General features: G+C 39.3%; 1 protein-coding gene across 1 annotated transcript in view; it reads left to right on the top strand.

Annotated features, from left to right (window-relative positions):
* Positions 1-18,242, top strand: part of NARS2 (asparaginyl-tRNA synthetase 2, mitochondrial (putative)) — a 116,504-nt gene that overhangs the window by 500 nt on the left and 97,762 nt on the right. The window contains exons 2-6 of the mRNA XM_006759881.2: positions 1-209; positions 5,168-5,277; positions 5,668-5,788; positions 7,628-7,768; positions 13,301-13,381. Of these exons, the coding sequence (XP_006759944.1) occupies positions 69-209; positions 5,168-5,277; positions 5,668-5,788; positions 7,628-7,768; positions 13,301-13,381 (594 nt within the window). The 5' untranslated portion in view covers positions 1-68. The remainder of the gene's footprint in view (positions 210-5,167; positions 5,278-5,667; positions 5,789-7,627; positions 7,769-13,300; positions 13,382-18,242) is intronic.

The raw sequence follows: 18,242 nt of genomic DNA on the forward strand, positions 1-18,242 counted from the left end.
CCGCAGGCAGGGTCCGAACCCGCTAGGATCCGGGCTGGTGCCGAGGAGGGAGGCCCTGGCCACCCGCGATGCTCGGGGCCCGGTGCCTGCTGCGAGCCCTGCGCTCCTGTTCCTCTGCTCCCTGCCCGAGCCCCAAGCCTTCGGCCAAACTGAGCGTGCGGGACGCTCTCAGGGTCCAGACCGCGAGTGGGGAGCGCGTTAAGGTTCAGGTTGGTGAATGGGAAGGGGATGATGGTGTGCACTGTGTGTGTGTTTTCTTTTTAGTGACTTAGATGGCACCTCCACATCTAGGCTTGCCTGGTACTGTCGGGTCAGAGCGACCAGCGGGGGAAGTTAGAAAATGCAGGCAGGCAATCCTGTGCGTTCACACTTTTCTCCTCTCATTGGCTACCATTACTTTCCCCAAAAACTGTTGTGATGCCTGTAAAGCGCGTGAACTCTGCTCCCTCGGTACCAGGGCATTACCTGTAAACTTGCTAGTCATACAGCGAAATAAACGAAGGAGTCCCTTTCCCCTTTGCCCTGGCAATGAACACCCACACTTGTATGGTGGTTGTGTTGAGCCAGCTCCTTGAGACCAGAAAGCACGTCTTAGCTGTCCTGGTCTTCCCGCCCGGCTGACTGTGAATATTTGTCCAACTACCCTACCTTTAATTCGACGTGTAGCCATCTCAGTATCTAAAGCGAGGCTTTGCATATAGAATGCAATTAGGAAAAAGAGTGGAGTGTAGCAGCTTGAAAGAGCTCTGGAGTCAAGCCGCCTAGGTTTAAATCTAATGGGCATATCACTTAGGTGGCCTACACCTCAGTTTCCTCTTATAAAAATGAAGGTAGTAAGAGTCCTTGAGTGAGATACTAGGTATAAGAACAGTGATCTAGTCAATAAATGTTAGCTATTATTCCTCTTGCTAATAATATTTGCAGCAGCTGCACCTAGGTTTCCTATTATAGGAGCAGGCCAAGCAAGGTGGTTTGCGTATCTGGTTGCTGAAATGCAGTGATACAATTACTTTTCTTGTCCTGGTGTGGGCTTGGCTTTTTAGCAATATGAGCAATCTACCCCTCTGCATTTCTTTGGATTTCATATTCTTTCCATGATCCAAATCAAAAACTTTTCTTAAATTCACCTAATAATTTGTCATACATTAATGATACCTTTTATGTGCTAGTCTAAAAAGGTCTCGAAGGTGAAAAGGACTTAGTGCTTAGGTTAGAGGCTTTCATTTTAGTGCTGTGCAACCTAGTATAGTAGCTGCCTGACACTTGCTCTACTACTGAGCACTTAGAATGTCAGTAGTCTGAATTGAGCGGTGTTGTAAATAAAATACCAATTTTGAAGAGCAAAAAAAATGCAGAGTATTTTAGTATTGATTACATATTGTTAATGTGGGCATAATGGGTTAAGTAAAGTATTAAAATTAATTTCAGGTGCAAACCTGAGGTTTGAACACAGTTTGCCTGATGAGCTCAGGCTCTTAAACTCTAAGCTGTGCTCCCTCTTCCTGAGCCTGGCTCGTAGTTACAATGAATGAAATAATGGGGAGGGAGCAATCTAGCCTAATTTATCTGGGTTGAGGGTGAAGCAAGTAAAAGAAGAAGAATACTGTATATGTTTGGTTAGAAAACTTCTGGCAATACGTACCTACGGTGGATTTATTCTCCTCCCATCTCCCTCCCTCCCCCATTTAAGTAGGTGAATGGGTATTTTTTCTTTAAAGGAGCTAGAGAGCAAATCAGAAAGCAGTAGATGCAAGGCTTCCTTTCTAACTTTTGTTTCTAAAAGCCTCAGTCAGGAGAATAACTGAGTTTGCAGAGGAGGCAGTAAAGAAAGTGGGGGGTGGGGTTATTAAATTAATTTCATGTTTCTTTTTATTTTGTTTTAAATAAATTTTTATTGATTTCAGAGAGAGAGGAAGGGGAAGGAAGAAAGAGAGAGAAACATCAATGATGAGAATCATCGGTGGGTTGCCTCCTCTTTGCCGCCCACTGGGGATTGAACCTGAAACCTGGGCATGTGCCCTGACCGGGAATTGAAAGTGACCTCCTGTTCATAGGTGGACACTCAACCACTGAACCACACTGGCTGGACTGTTTCTTTTTACTTTTAATGTGACCACTATGAAAATGTAAAATTACTTATGTGGCTCACATTATATTTTTGTTGGACAGTCCTGGTATGATGGCTAAAACAAGTAATTACAGCAATATGATAGATATTAGTGGCATAAATAATGAACTTTGAGAAAACAGCAAGGGAAGTCCTTAACTATGTGAGGAGGTCAAGGAAGGCTCCTTGTCTATAGGGTATGGTAGGGACACAGAAAGTAAGGGTCAGTACAGTCATTCCCCACATAGTAATGTTTTCATCAATGACAGATTGCATAAAAGACATGGTCCCATCTATATATATATAAAAGCCTAAGCGACCTGTCGACCGGTGGCCTGGTCACTATGACGCGCACCGACCACCAGGGGGGATGCAGGAGCTGCCCCCTGGTGGTCAGTGCGCTCTCACAGCGGGAGTGCCACTCAGCTGACTGATGGGCGCCAGGTGCAGGGCTCACGGCTGGCAGGCTCAGTTGAAGCAGCACAAGCCTCTCCCGCAGACACACCCCCTGCATGCCCCTCCCCCATCCAGACTGGAACCAGGATGAGGACTGACTAGGCAGGAGCCTGCAGCTGCTTCTCCGTCATAGGTGCGCTGATATCACCCCAGGACAGTCACACAGAGAGAGCAGCAGAGCGGCAGCGAGCCTACCAACTGGTGACGGTGGCCAGGATGAGCAGGAGCGGCACGTGGTGTGGGACTGCTGGTTTTGGCCCAATCCCCGCAGGGACACCAAGGGATCCCACTGGTGCACAAATCCGTGCCCTGAGCCTCTAGTTCGAATAGGTGCTATGATGCACACTGACCACCAGGGCGTAGGTTAGCTTACTGCAGGGGTCTGGCTGATCGGGACTGGGCAAGACAGGCTGGACATGCCCTGGAGTCCTCCTGTGGTCCCTCCCTGGCCCTTATTGTGCACCGGTGGGGTCCCTCAGCCTGGCCTGTGCCCTCGCAATCCGGGACATCTTGGGGGGTGTTGGAGAGCCGGTTTCAACCTGATCCCTGTAGGCAGGCTGAGAGACTCCACCAGTGCACGAATCTGTGCACTGAGCCTCTAGTAAGATTATAACAGTTGAAAAATTCCTATCACCTAGAGCAGTGGTCGGCAAATTGCGGCTCATGAGCCACATGCAGCTCTTTGGCCCCTTGAGTGTGGCTCTTCCACAAAATACACGCACGTACAGTGCAGTTGAAACTTCGTGGCCCATGTGCAGAAGTTGGTATTTTGTGGAAGAGCCACACTCAAGGGGCTAAAGAGCCGCATGAGGCTCGCAAGCTTCAGTTTGCTGACCACTGACCTAGAGACTTGGTAACCTGATAACAGTCGTAAGGCAACCCATTGCTCCTGTGTCTGTGGTGATGCTGGTGTAAACAAACCTACTGTGCTGCCAGTTGTATAAAAGTCTAACACATATAGTTATGTGCATAATACTTCTAAGGATGATAAACGAATATGTTACTGGTTTCTGTATTTACTATGCTATACTTTTATTGTTATTTTAGAGTATACTTTTTCTACTTATAAAAGTTTGCTGTAGAATAGTATATCATGTTACACCTGCAGCAGCCTCATACATCTTGCATCTACCAAATCTCTTGATTGCATCATTTTCTCTTGTGTTTGATTTAATCTGCTGTTGTTTTGTGCAGTAACGTGTAGGTGTTTAGTAGCTATATTGTCTAGATTTAAGTGCAGTCTAAGATGTTCCCACAATGAAGAAGTTGCCTAACAATGCAGTTCTCAGAATATATCTCTGTTGTTAAGTGGTACATGATTGCACAGTTTTTCTAAATAGGATCATCTTGCTTTTCCTAGACTTGTTTGATAGTTAATCAAACACCATCAATTGTTTCACAATTACTCAATGTCTACTGGAGGAGTATTCGCCCTTAACTTTTCTGCTAGGTAAATTTAAGCTAAATGTGATTGGTGAGAGAGCTGTTTTCAATGTTAATTGGCCTACCTGAAGACATCTCATTTGTATTCAAACCAACCTGTCATTTAAATTCAGAGTGTCTGAAAATTTGTGTGCTACTTAATGTGTTCATACAGAGAAGTTTCTTGAGAACTCGTTGTGTGGTATTTTGTAAAGGTAAAAAAAAAAAAAATCCCATAAAGATGCTTCTAGTCCGGGGGTGGGCAAACTTTTTGACTCGAGGGCCACAATGGGTTCTTAAACTGGACCAGAGGGCCGGAACAAAAGCATGGATGGAGTGTTTGTGTGAACTAATACAAATTCAAAGTAAACATCATTACATAAAAGGATACGGTCTTTTTTTTCAATAGTTTTATTCATTTCAAACGGGCCCGGCCCGCCGGCCGTAGTTTGCCCACGGCTGTTCTAGTCTATAACTACATAATTTCCCTTCTTGGAATTTGATATAAAAGGAAAAAGAGACAAAAATAAGTGCCCTATTATTCATAACCCAATTAAGGGGGCATAGGAACAGGAGAAAATATGTGAAATAGCAAATGTTGGGGGGATTGGTTATGTGAATTAGGCTCTCAACCTAATGGAATGTCAGGCATGTATTCAGAATGATGAGCTTTATTAACAAAAGGAAACAAAAGGTGGCATGCCAAAGCTCTATCTTACTGTGATAAGAACCAGATCAATTTCATAGATGCACTAGAGGCCCAGTGCATGAATTCATGTACTGGTGGGGTCCCTCAGCCTGGCTGCTGATTGGGCCAATTGGGGCTGATCGGGGCCGGCCAGCCAGGAGGGAGGGACTGTGGGAGGTTGGCCAGTTATGGGAGTTTGGCTGTGGAAACACACTGATCTCCAGGGGGCAGCTCCTGCATTGGGCATCTGCCCCCTGATGGTCAGTGCGTCGTCATAGTGACCAGTCGTTCATTCGACTGGTCATACTGGTCACTTAGGCTTTTATATAGATAGATAGATATGAGTGAACTAAAAGCAACTGATTTGTTAAGGCAGGACTATGAGGACATTTTCCCCTGTATTCATTTAGTTTTCTATGGGTATGTGTAATGAAAATGTAAAATGTTTACATGCTTTAAACTCACATTTAGAAAGAAATATTTCTCTTCATTAGGGATGGGTTCGTTCAGTCCGATCCCAGAAGGAAGTCTTGTTCCTGCATGTAAATGATGGGTCATCTTTGGAAAGCCTTCAGGTTGTAGCAGATTCAAACTTAGATAGTAGGTGAGTTGTTTTTTAAAGTGAGTCCTTTGATTCTTTTTTTCCATCTCATCTGCTCCCATTCCCCTAATCCAGTGTTCACATTGCACCCTGTGTGATCTTTCTAAACAAATCTGCTTCACGTAGCGTTGAGGCTCAAGTTCATATACTCAGAATCAAGATCCTTCAAGCTCGGGCCTTTCCTCCTCTAACATCTTCATGTGACAATATCCCCCACCTCTCCTTTACTTCAGTCTCTCTTAACTACCTGCAGTTTTTAATCTAATTAAGGGTAAAATTGAATATTTACCCTTATATGTCATTAAATATTTTAATATTTTGATAGCAAGGTTTATATCATAATACGGGTTGGGTATAATGATATCTAGTTTATGCTGTGTTTTGTTATTATAGAGAACTAGATTTTGGGTGTTCTGTGGAAGTTCAAGGGCAGCTGGTAAAAAGTCCATCCAAAAGGCAAAATGTGGAACTGAAGGCAGAAAAAATTGAAGTTGTTGGAAATTGTGATCCCAAGGTATGTTTTCTGAAAAGTTTATGGAGGCTGTTTGGGCTTAATTAAAAACATTAGCAATTTGTTTTAAGTGGATTATTGGGAAGAAGGCACTTAGAATGTGTTTTGATTGTGACTTTCCAGGTAATAGAAACAGGCAATAGAGCCTAAGGTATGTAGAGAGAGTAGCAAAAAGTATATATGTAGATGGCTGAGCCTGATAAGTGAGAGCTAAATATTAGTCCACGCATCTCTGTGGTGCTTGTCACAGTTGAAACTTGCCACGTTTACAAGCATGCCCAATGACAGAGACCTACAGGGCAGACCACATTCTTATCTAGAATTGTTACATCTAATACAGTAGCCATTAGCTACCTGTGGCTATTTAATATTAAATAAAACTAAATAAAAAATCCTATTTCTCAGGGTCATTAGTCACATTTCAACTGCTCAGTAGTCACATTCAACTAATGGCCATCATACTGGGTAGCACAGATGCAGAACATTTCTATTTATCATAGAAAATTCTACTGGACAGTGCTAGAGTATTGTAATGCTTGGGCTGAACAAAGAAACTCTGGGAGTAATTTGGAACTCAGAGAGGAATGGAGATGAGAACAATTTTTGTTTTTCCTTTTTTAGGGGGAAATTTTAATGGCTGTTAAAATTTTAATGGCTATTAAAATTTTACCATGTGTTTTACTATTCTTTTTTTAAAAAAATATATATTTTATTGATTTTTTACAGAGAGGAAAGGAGAGAGATAGAGAGTTAGAAACATCGATCAGCTGCCTCCTGCACATCTCCCACTGGGGATGTGCCCGCAACCCAGGTACATGCCCTTGACCGGAATCGAACCTGGGACCTTTCAGTCCGCAAGCCGACGCTCTAGCCCCTGAGCCAAACCGGTTTTGGCTGTTTTACTATTCTTAAATTGTTCTCCCTTGTCTTCTGCGGATGTTGATGCCTTCACCTTCTCCTTCCCTTCATTTTTGGGTCATTTTTAAGTATTCAGCTATTAAGGAATTCTGAACACCGAGCAGCCCCCAGATTTCTCTTAGTGTGGTCATAGAATGTAGTTAATGTAGTAACTGTGGTGCTGATTTCTATACAATGTAAATTAATGTGTGCGCAAGGCCGAAAAGGAATAGACAAGTCTCATAGGCTACCAGTGTAGCTCTCTTACTCAGCTTCTTTGTTGAAACTGTAGTTTTGATCTGCACATTTGTTTCTGTCTTAATCTTATGAGTATGGGTGGGAGTGGAAATACTTCTAGGTAAATCATAATTTTCTTTAGAAGTTCTGTAAATATACACTACTCTGCCAGATGACAGAAAGCTGTTGACCCTTCCTCATATACTTAGATAGCAGTGCCTGTTGGTAAACAGTGCTTAAACTGTGTCAATTGATTATGAATGATTGCGGACTTTCAAGACATTTGGGTGATTTTTAAATTAAATAATTACCAGCAGTGTGTACTTAATATCTTTATATCTACAATATTATAAACTCCTGTGTGCCAAAATAGATTCTTTTGCATATTTATATCCTAATCTCTCTATTTGTAAGTAGTGGTTGATAGCTAACAGATAGAAATTTGGTAAATAACAGATTAGCATTGGTGACATTAGTGATTTGCCCATGGTTCCACAGCTAGTAAGTAGTAGAGCAGAATTCAAACCCTCATCTCCCTGATTTCACCCCACCACCATTCTACTTGGAATGAATGAGGTCTATATTCAGTTATATTAAGAAATAAAGAAGGAAAGCATCTTAGTTTTGTTCTAAAGCACTACTATTTTGAAAATGCCCTGGAAACTATCTTTATAGCTTCTAATTTTTTTTCTCCCCATTTATTGGCAGGCTTTCCCTTTAAAATATAAAGACAGACCTCCTCTGGAGTATCTAAGACAATTTCCTCACCTTCGATGTAGAACTAATGCCCTGGGTTCTATACTGAGGGTTCGCAGTGAGGCCACAGCTGCTATTCATTCTTTCTTTAAGGTAAGGTGTTTTGCTTCTCAGTGGTCTGCCTTGTAATGAAATTGAATAATAGTAACACTGGAATATTATCCTGACAATACCCTTTACTCACGTGGTCCTTTTTGGGGGGGTTGATTTAAAAAATTTTCTTTGTCACTGGTTCTGAGCAATTTGATTATGATGTGCCTTGGTGCAGTTTTCTTTATGTTTCTTGTGTTTGATGTTTGTTGAGTTTCTTGGATCAATTCTTTTTTATTTTCAACAAAGTTTTCAGCCATTATATTTTCAGAATTTTTTATGTTTCTTTTCTCCTTTAGGGACTTCAACTACCCAATATTAGACACCTCGATGATATATCCAGAGCTCGCTGATGTTCTTTTCTTTCCTTTTTTAAAGTTCATTTTTTCTTGGTGTGTTTCTTTAGGGTGATTTGTATTGCTGTGCCTTCAAGTTTATTTATCTTTCCTTCTACAACACCTAATTTGTTATTTCTATCCTGTGTTTTTATCTCACACATTGTAGGTTTCATATCTAGATGTTTGATTTGGACCCTTTAAAAAATACATATCTCCCATTTCTCTACTTAACTTTTGAACATATTCAGTATAGTTTTGAACATACACAATGCAGTAAAAGGACTGTTTTTATGTCCTACTCTTCTGATTTTAACATATCTGTCAGTTATGAGTCAATTTTGATTTGTTAATCTCATTATGGATTATGTTTCCCTACCTCTTTGCATATCTGCAAATCTTTGGTTAGGTGTTAGACATTGTAAACTTTAAGTTTCTTATGCTTTATTCTGGTATGCCGTTATTTGAAAACTGTTTGATGCTTTGGGTTTTGGTTTTAACTGGAGAAGTTCTCAGTCTAGGACTAATTACTCCCCACCACACAGGCAAAGCTTTTCTGGGTCTCTACCTAATGCCATGGGAATTATGAGCTTTTCCAATCTGGCTTGTGGTTTCAGACACAGTTTTCAGCCACACGTTAACACTAGACACTGTTTCCTCTCATCTTTTTGGGTGGTTCTTTCTCTTGCCTTGGATGGTTTCCCTATCGAGCATTTGCTTTATCATTCCTGTACCTGATACTCCAGGTGAGCCTCTACACATCTCTGGAGTTCTCCGCACAACTCTCTCCTCTCTGGTACTCTGTCTTGAAATTTAGCCACTTTTGTCTCCTGAGACTCTCAGGGAGTCTGCTGGGCTCCACTTTATTACCCCCTCTCCCTGCCATGGCTTGGAAAACCTTAAGATAGTAAGCGGGGCTGCTGGTGGAGTTCACTGTGCTTGTGTCCATCTCTCAGAAATCACTGTCCTTTGTTGTCTGATATTCAGTGTCTCGAAAAACATTCTTTCATGTGGTTTTCTTGTAGGATTTTTTGTTTTGTTTTTGTTTTTTTGGTTTTTCAGGTAGGAGAGTAAATCTGGCCCGTTTCTCCATCCCGGTCATAGACATATTTTATATATATATTGTTAGCGCAGATTTTGAGTTACTGATGTTGATCAAGTAGATTGATCTAATGACTTAAAAGACATTTTGTCTAGTTTGGTTTTGCCTTTCTGCCATTTTCCCCACTGGGGAAAGCCACAGTGAAATGTCTTTGGTAAATTGCTGAGGTGAAGGGACCCTTCCCCTGTGAAGGGAGGGGGGGGGCGGGGGAGGGAGGAGAGGGTGCGCAAAAGGCAAGGAGTGATCCAGAAGATAAAGTTAAGTTATTCCATGCGCTTTGGAACTCTTCTTATGCCACTTCTTCAGATCCAGCTAATTTGCAGAGGTTGTTTAATAGCATACCCTTCCTTGTATCCAAATTCATGCCTTGACATATTGTAGCATGCCAGGAGAGTTCTTGCACTTTAAAAAGCTCCTTCAGAGTTGGTTTCTGGTTTAAAAAAAGAAGCTAAAGAGCATCATGACTTTAAAGCATATACTGTACTTTTGAATAAATAAAGAAAATAAATCACATTATACAATATCATCCCATTCTAGTTTGAAAGGAGGCATTTACATATATTCTCATAAACTTTCTTATACAACTTCCATATAGTTTTTCAGTAGTGCTTGAACCACAGAACAGAAAATTGGTTCAGATTTTAAAATGTTTTCCACTCCTATGGCTTTAACAGCTGGTAAAGTTGGACCATTTTAATTCTGAAAGTTTTATAGATTTTGGCCACTAGGTGGTGGTATTGGCAGTCCATTGACAAGTGGGCTTTACCTACTTTATATATAATTTCTTTATTGAAGCTTTTGCAAAAATGTAAGCAATTTAAAAATAAGTGAAGAAGCTAGAAAAAATATGAAGTAAAAAAATAAGCAAAATAAAATTTAAAAAAGATACTTTAAGTAGTTGAAAAGAAGTTTTAGCACTGTTGGTGATAGCTATAAAGTAGGTACTTATTGTAAAGACCTAAAAAATATAATCCTGATACCAACTCCTATAATGTTACCCATTGTCCGTGAGACAGTGAGGATTGAATTGTTTAAAGAAATCACAGGAGAGCGATAGTCATATTAAATAATCGTTATATGTTTTCTAATATTTAGTACTATTTCTGTGAGTTGTTAGTTTAGGCTCCCAAAAAAGATGTTAAAGCTTAAAATGTAGCCCTAACCGGTTTGGCTCAGTGGATAGAGTGTCGGCCTGCGGACTGAAGGGTCCCAGGTTCAATTCCGGTCAAGGGCATGTACCTTGGTTGCAGGCACATCCCTAGTGGGAGGTGTGCAGGAGGCAGCTGATCGATGTTTCTCTCCCATCGATGTTTCTAACTCTCTGTCCCTCTCCCTTCCTCTCTGATAAAAATCAATAAAATATATATTTTTTAAAAAAGCTTAAAATGTAAAATCTTAATAAATTTCAAATCTAAAAATATAGGAAAAAATAAACTTGAGCGGTGCCTTTTAATTAGGGTGCTTTAAGCATCTAGAGTCATTTATTTTGGGTTGAGTATCAAAAGTGTTGTGTGTATAACTTGGTTTTCTCATAAAATTGACACATTTGCTGTGTACTAAAACTTGGCTATCCAGAATCCTCAAGGAATGGGTTATTTAGAAGAACGGAGTTTCTCAAATAACAGGTTTATCTCTTGAGGCACCAATTTTTCTAAATACCAGTGGTTATTACACTCCAATGGGTTGCATACTTCCCTGGCTTCCTAAATTGAGCCAGAAAACGCTTGCCCTTTCTTGATGAGTCAAGGGTCTTCCTTTGAGTATCAGATTTTTCCCTCTTCTGAATGGCAGTGCTTTCAAAGCCTGCCACATTGTGGAGTATTCCTTGCTCCTGTGTTGAATGACCTGACTGCTGTGTCTTTGAATTCCTGTGACTGCTTTCTGTGGATTTTTTTTCTCCTTTTACTTTTAGTTGCCAGTGGTGTGCTTGTAACTAGCATTGGTTGCCATATTTTGTTGTTGTTCATTCTGATAAATAAGGATACTTATTTTGGGGTGTGTGAAAGAAAAATATGGTCCATGAGTCATTGAGTGGTGTCTGTGGGCCTTAGTACACCAATGTGTGTGTGAAATCATTACCTGTAATTTTCAAATGCTCAGTGCCTTATAACATAGTTGGTTCTAAAGTGTGTATCTTTCAAAATATTTAGGTATTTAAAGGTAATGGGTGCAATCTGAAAAAATTGGATGAAAGTGTGTGCCTTTATTTTTGGTTCCTTGTCTGGCCTTCATACTTTCAATTAGGCACCACTTTGCTGTGGGAGAGAGTCAGTATCTCACGTTGGACCCTCGCTGGAGCAGCTCCTGACAAGGCTCCTTCACTCCTTGCTGTTTATTTTCCATTTTATCTTTCTGCTTCCCTATCTGCTTTTTCATTTTTGGACTTTATTCTCAACGCTTTATTATTCTTCCTTTGTACCCTTTATAGCTTTTGGTGGTAATGTTATAGACTTTGATATGATAAGCCTTGCTACAGCATTAAGCCTTACAAGGTTAGGTGACACCTTTTGAAAGGTTTAGCATTAATTGAGTATTAAGAATAATTCCCAGTACTCAAGTGATTTAAAAAAAAAACAAAACCTCATACAGTTATTTTCGTAAGATTTACAGTGTTGTTTCTTGTGGCAGTTGACCAGTTCTAACTTTGGTGATTATATTTAACCGTTAAATTTTCTCCTCCCTCTTCCCCACCCTCATTTCCTTTGGATTTTTCATTTCCTTTCTTTGTTTACTGTGCTCATGCTTGTAGTTGCCTGCATTTGTGTGGAATAAATGATTCATGTCCATAATTCTTGGCTCCTGATAGATAAAAATTTTATGCAGTAATGTTATTATTGATTATTTTTCATTCGTTCTCTATAATGTGCCCTGCAGCACCTCGAGGCATGCTGCTTCCAGATTAAGTACATATTTGAATACTTTCTAAAACTCCTAATTTAGAGTTTGAATATTTAATCTGTCTGCATCATAAGGCAAGTTGTTAACTCCATACTTTGTATGTTAGCCAGAATCCTTTAACCTTTTTATGAAGGAGGGGGGCAAACTTGGGAGGTCTCTGGTAACACCCTGAGACATTTTATATTCCACCAGTGATAGGCAAAATTTAGCAGAGGTTAGAAGTGTATTATATGAATTTATTGTGTTGATTTCAAGACCATAACTTTTCCATGAAACACATACTAGTCTGCCTTTGCAGCCTAAGTCCCCTTTAGTTACCTCCATCTCCACCCTGAACTGTTTATGCTGAATGTAACCTTTTGCCTATATCCATAGTCAAAAATGAAAGAAGCTTATTAACCTTGAAGTTGTTGGGTTATTTCAGACCTACTAGCAACAGCTTTTGTGGTTCGCTAATGGAAATAGTCTCAGACTTTGGAGCGGAAAAATTTCAATTGGGCGCCTCAGTAATGGATGGATTTGCTGCTCAGAATCTTCCTTGAGGCAAAGGAAGTGCACTGCCTGTACTGTGTGCAGCTCTCTGTGCCATCAATTTAATGACAGACTTCCTAAAAATCATTTCTGCCTTGTTTGCTGGTCATTTCTTTAGTCCCTATTTGTCAACCTTAATTTTTCTCCTTTTCGGTGGTTTGTAGGATCTCATTGCAAAATAATTGAACTTTACATTGATCACTTTGTATTCCTTTAGCAATGTGGGCAACATTATTATACATTAACCTTGAGTGGGTTAGTGTGTGTGTGTGTGTGTGAAATCATTACCACTAGTTTCAAAAAGTGGAAGAAGAAATAGTACCAGAGGGTACTTCAATAGTACCGTGAAGACCAAGGTTCCAGTCCTGGGTTGCCACTGGTTAGCTGTGTGACTTGGCAATTCATTAAACCTTTCTGGATTTCAATTTCCTTATCTTTGAAATTGGGAAATTGGACTAGATAACGTCTAACTCATTTTTTAATTGAAAATTATTTATGCTTCTATTCATAGTAAAAACTCAGCTTGATATTTCAGTGGTTTTATTTGGGGAGTTAGGGAGGAATTTCATATGGCATTCTCTTAATGCTATTTTAATAATATGATCTGTGTTCTTGGAATTTTTTCAAATACAAATATACTGAAAAAAGTGGCTTTTCTCTTTCTTGCAGGACAGTGGCTTTGTGCATATTCATACTCCAATAATCACATCCAATGACTGTGAGGGGGCTGGAGAACTCTTTCAAGTTGAAGTAAGTTGTGCTTCCCATCTTGGGGGATATATTGCTCTCTGATATTTTTCATCTGAGGGTTTGTTTTACATTTAATAAGAATTATGTGGAGAGACCATGACCAGAACCTGAAAATTTGTCAATAATAATACTTAAAAAAACATAGGTAGAAATTCAAACTTCTCTAATTCCTGTCCTACCAGCTTCATTACTTACATTGTGACTAAAATAAGTAGATTTTTAGTCTAGTACTCCATTTGCTTTTCTTATATATCTATGAATTGGTGAACTGAAGAAATTTGAAGAGATTAATAAAGATTCTGAGATATCCTTTGTGCAAATGCAACCCCCAGTTAATATTATTTGGATATAAGTCATATTTTAAAAAACAAATTAAAATAGAAAAGTATACATGTGAGTATATTCTTTCTCGAGGTCTTTAAAAACTACATTTTTCATAAGAAATGATTTATGTTCTGTACACTTCACAAAGGCTCTTATTTTAATTCTTTATTCAGCAATCGTTTTTTGAGCTCCTAATAAGTTCCAGGCATTGTCAGCCTGCCTGTGAAGGTCATTTAAAATTTACCAGTTTTTTTTACTTGTGGGCAATTGAAAGCCCTTTCATTTACCAGTCTGCCATCCTGCTTAAACTCATTGGCCAGTAGTATAATGGACAAAAAGAAATATATGTGGTTGAGTAGTAGCTTTTTTTATTTCTTTCATTTACTCACTGATTTCTTTATCTCTGAGAAGTCAAGATTCTTTTCACACAAGACATATATAACTGCTCTCACTCGTTCAGTATGTTTTCATTCTTCTTTAGGATTTTAACTGCAATTGACATATAAAATTAACTATTAAGTTTCAGGTGTACAACTTAGTACTTAGACATTCACATAATATATGAAGTAAGTCTAGTTCCCATCTGATACCATACATAACTATTACAATACTATTAGCTATAGTCCCTCTGCTGTACTCTACATCCCTGTGACCATTTTTAAAACTGGCAGTTTGTATTTCGTAATTCCTTTACCTTTATTATCAGCCCTCCAACCCCTCTCTCATCTGGCAACCATCAATTTGTTCCCTGTACCCATGAGTTTGTTTCTGTTTTGTTTGTTCATTTATTTTGTTTTTCAGATTCAACATATAAGTGAAATTATATGGTATTTATCTTTCTCTGACTTATTTTTCTTAGTATAATACCCTATAGGTCCATCCATATCATTAAAGTGGCAAGATTCTCTTTTCTATTGCTTAGTAATATTCCATTGTATATATGTGCCACATATTCTTTATCTAATTATCTATCGATGGACACTAGAGTGCTTTTATATCTTGGTTATTATAAATAACTAGGTTCTCTGCCTCCCGGCCTCCCCACCTCCTCGCCTCTTCCTTCCCTCACTCCCTCAGCACCCTGCCGCTGCCTGGTGATCATGTCCCGCCATGTTTCACATCGCCCCCCGGTGGTCAGCGCATGTCATAGCGAGTAATATAACTCCCAGTCTGTCAGTCGACCTCCTGAGGGGACAATTTGCATATTAGCCTTTTATTATATAGGATGCTGCAGTGAATATAAGGGAGCATATATCTTTTCAAATTAGTATTTGGATTTCTTCAGATAAATATCCAGAAGTGGAATTGCTGTATCATATAGTAGTTCTATTTTTTCTTTTTTTGAGGAGCCTCCATACACTTTGATAGTGGCTGCACCAACTCACAGTCCTACCAAGAGTCCACAAGGGTTCCCTTTTCTCCACATCCTCACCTATACTTGCTTATTGATTTATTGATGATAGACATTCTGACAGGTGTGAGGTGATATCTCATTGTTTTAATTTGCATTTCTCTGTTGATTTAGTGATATTGAGAAACTTTTCATATGTCTGTTCAGGTCCTCTGCCCATTTTTTATTGGGTTGTTTCTTTTGTGTGTGTGGATATGTCTTAAGTTGTACTTATATATTTTGGATATTATCCCCTAATTGGATGTATTATTGGTGAATATCTTCTCTCATGCAGTAGGATGTCTTGATGGTTTCCTTTGCTGTACAAAACCTTTTTAATTTGATATAGTTTCATTTGTTTATTTTTTCTTTTATTTACCTTGCCTGAGGAGACATATCCAAAAATATTTGTATTGCTACCAGCAATGTCAGCTATGTTTTCTTCTAAAAGTTTTTTGTTTTCAGGTGTTAAATTGTAGGCTTTAATCTGTTTTGAGTTTAGTCTTCTATATGGAATAAGAAAGTGAGTGTTAGCAGCTGTATATATGAGTTCAAAGAAGGTAGCAAATGATACATTCAGCCTATTGTATCCACAGGTTCTGCATTCACAGATTCAACCAACCACAGATTGAAAATGTTCAGGAAAAAAGTTCTGTTGTTGCTATGTATAATGTAGTTAGGCCTATGATGGTTTCATCTGTACTGAATATATGCAGACATTTTCCTTGTCATAATTCCCTAAGCAATATAGCATGACAACTATTTACATAGCATTTACATTGTATTAGATACTACACATAATCTAGAAATGGTTTAAAGTATATGCAAGAATGTGCATGGGTTATATGCAAATACTACACCATTTTATTTTTAAAAAATATATTTATATTGATTTCAGAGAGGAAAGGAGAGGGAGAGAGAGAGAGATAGAAACATCAATGATGAGAGAGAATCATTGATAGGCTGCGTCTTGCACACCCCCTACTGGGGATCAAGCCTGCAACCTGGGCATGTGCCCTTGGCTGGAATCAAACCTGGGACTCTTCAGTCCCCAGGCCAACACTCTATCCACTGAGCCAAACCAGCTAGGACTGTAAAGATGATTTCAAATGAAGCATCCAAGTTATGATTTTATGGCTGGCTGTAAAAAAATTTCAAATTTAGCCCAGCTGGCATGGCTTAGTGGTCGAGCAGCCACCTGTGAGCCAGTAGATCACTGTTTGATTCCTGGTCAGGGCACATGCCCAGGTTGTGGGTTCGAACCCCAGTAGGGGCCGTGCAGGAGGCAGATGATCAGTGATTCTTTCTCCCTTTCCCTTTCTCTCTGAAATCAATTAAAAAAAAAGATGTCAAGAACATGTAGCAAAATTTAAGTATTACTCAAAATAAAACAATTAACACACACACACACACCAGTGCACGAATTTCGTGCACCGGGCCTCTAGTTTTATATAAGGGACTTAATTGAGCATCTGTAGATTTTGGTATCAGTTGGGGGTCCTGGAACCAATCCCCTGCAGATAATGAGAAAGTGTATATATAAATTATAAAAATACATTTTTTCTAGGTGTTTGTGTTATTAGTTTTCTGTTTGCAATTTAACTGAACATTGCACCTTGTTCTGAATATTGAAGTGAAGAAGAATCATTTACCTTAAATATCTTTTATCATTCCTAAACCACTAAATATTAAAACATAAGTGACAGTAAATGGAAGGTATAATTTAAAGGGTTTTTTTGTTGTTTTTACCAATAAGAAGGGAATTATTAAAGAGATCCAAATTAAGTTAAAAAAATCTGTAACTAATTAAAAAAGTGATAAATTTGGAAATAACTGCATTGCTACCATAAACAAGACTGAATAATTAATTACAATATGTGTATTTTGGCCTCTAAACAACACAAGGTAAGTTATCAGTTAAGGTAAATACATAGGAAGGGGAAAGTATATATATTTCTGAAGCTAAACAGCTGTTCTATATTCATAGTATTTCAGGGCCAGGTAAAGTAATTTTGTGATGGAATTAGACTTGCCTATTCAGAGTACCTGAAGATGCTCCTGAATTCATTGATCCTAGACTCCTGCAGTCAGGATTTAATCAGGTTTCAGGGATGTGTAGCTTTTTGCTGTGACCTGCTGTCTTTGTTGTTTTCAGAAGTTCAGCTCTAAGACTTGTCTTCTGCTCCCCTATCCTTTGAAAGCAGTGCTTCTTATTTCCACTCACAGACCTCTGTCCTTCCAAGTTTCATTATGTTAATTTTCTCCTCACTGCATGTGGCATCAAAGGAGTTTGAATCTTGGCACCCCACTGTTAGGAGGGAAAGTTTCATATTTAAAATTTAGTTTCTCTTAATAGTGCTCTTTTTTTGCTCTGACAACACTGAGGTGTCAGGTTTGATGGTAACAGTAAGAAGCCACCTTGAAATGCACAGTAAGAACATGCACTTCTGAAACACTGCTAATAAGTGAATGCATGTCTATTATTTTAGTTTTCTTTTTCCTCATGTCTATTTCCTGCTTTAAGACTTTGGATATTTGTTAAGGGTTGGGGACTACTCTACTGAATACATATGTAGAAAGTTCCATTCAATAAATTCATTTGTTATTCAGCAGACATTTGGTATCATCTGTGTTCAAGATGCTGTGCTCAGTGTTACAAGGGATATGAAGATGTGACTGAGGTTTGGTACTGTAAATGTGGAGGGTTGGCAGGGTTGATGAGGCAGGAGCATACTTTTCATTCACTCTCAATGTTACTTATCCTATCTAAAAATAGACAAACATGGTAATTGACCATACCTTCGCTACACCGCCCATTGGCTAATCAGTGCGATATGCAAATTAACCCAACCAAGATGGCGGCCAGCAGCCACACAGCTGAAGTGAGCAGGAGGCTTGCTTGCTCCAGTGATGGAGGAAGCCAAGGTTCCCCACCTGCCACGGCCCGGCTCTAAGCTCCAAAAGCAACAAAGTTTCAATTATAGAAGCTAAACAAACCCCAGATACCTGCTTTCAGCCGGTGGTGGCCACGGAGCTGGAGCCAGCTCTTGGCTCCAATGATGGCAACAAAGTTCAATTATAGAAGCTAAACAAACCCCAGATACCTGCTTTCAGCAGGCTGTGGTCTCAGAGCTGGAGCCAGCTCTC

Source organism: Myotis davidii, unplaced genomic scaffold (genome assembly GCF_000327345.1).
Source record: "Myotis davidii unplaced genomic scaffold, ASM32734v1 scaffold916, whole genome shotgun sequence".
Classification (NCBI taxonomy): domain Eukaryota; kingdom Metazoa; phylum Chordata; class Mammalia; order Chiroptera; family Vespertilionidae; genus Myotis; species Myotis davidii.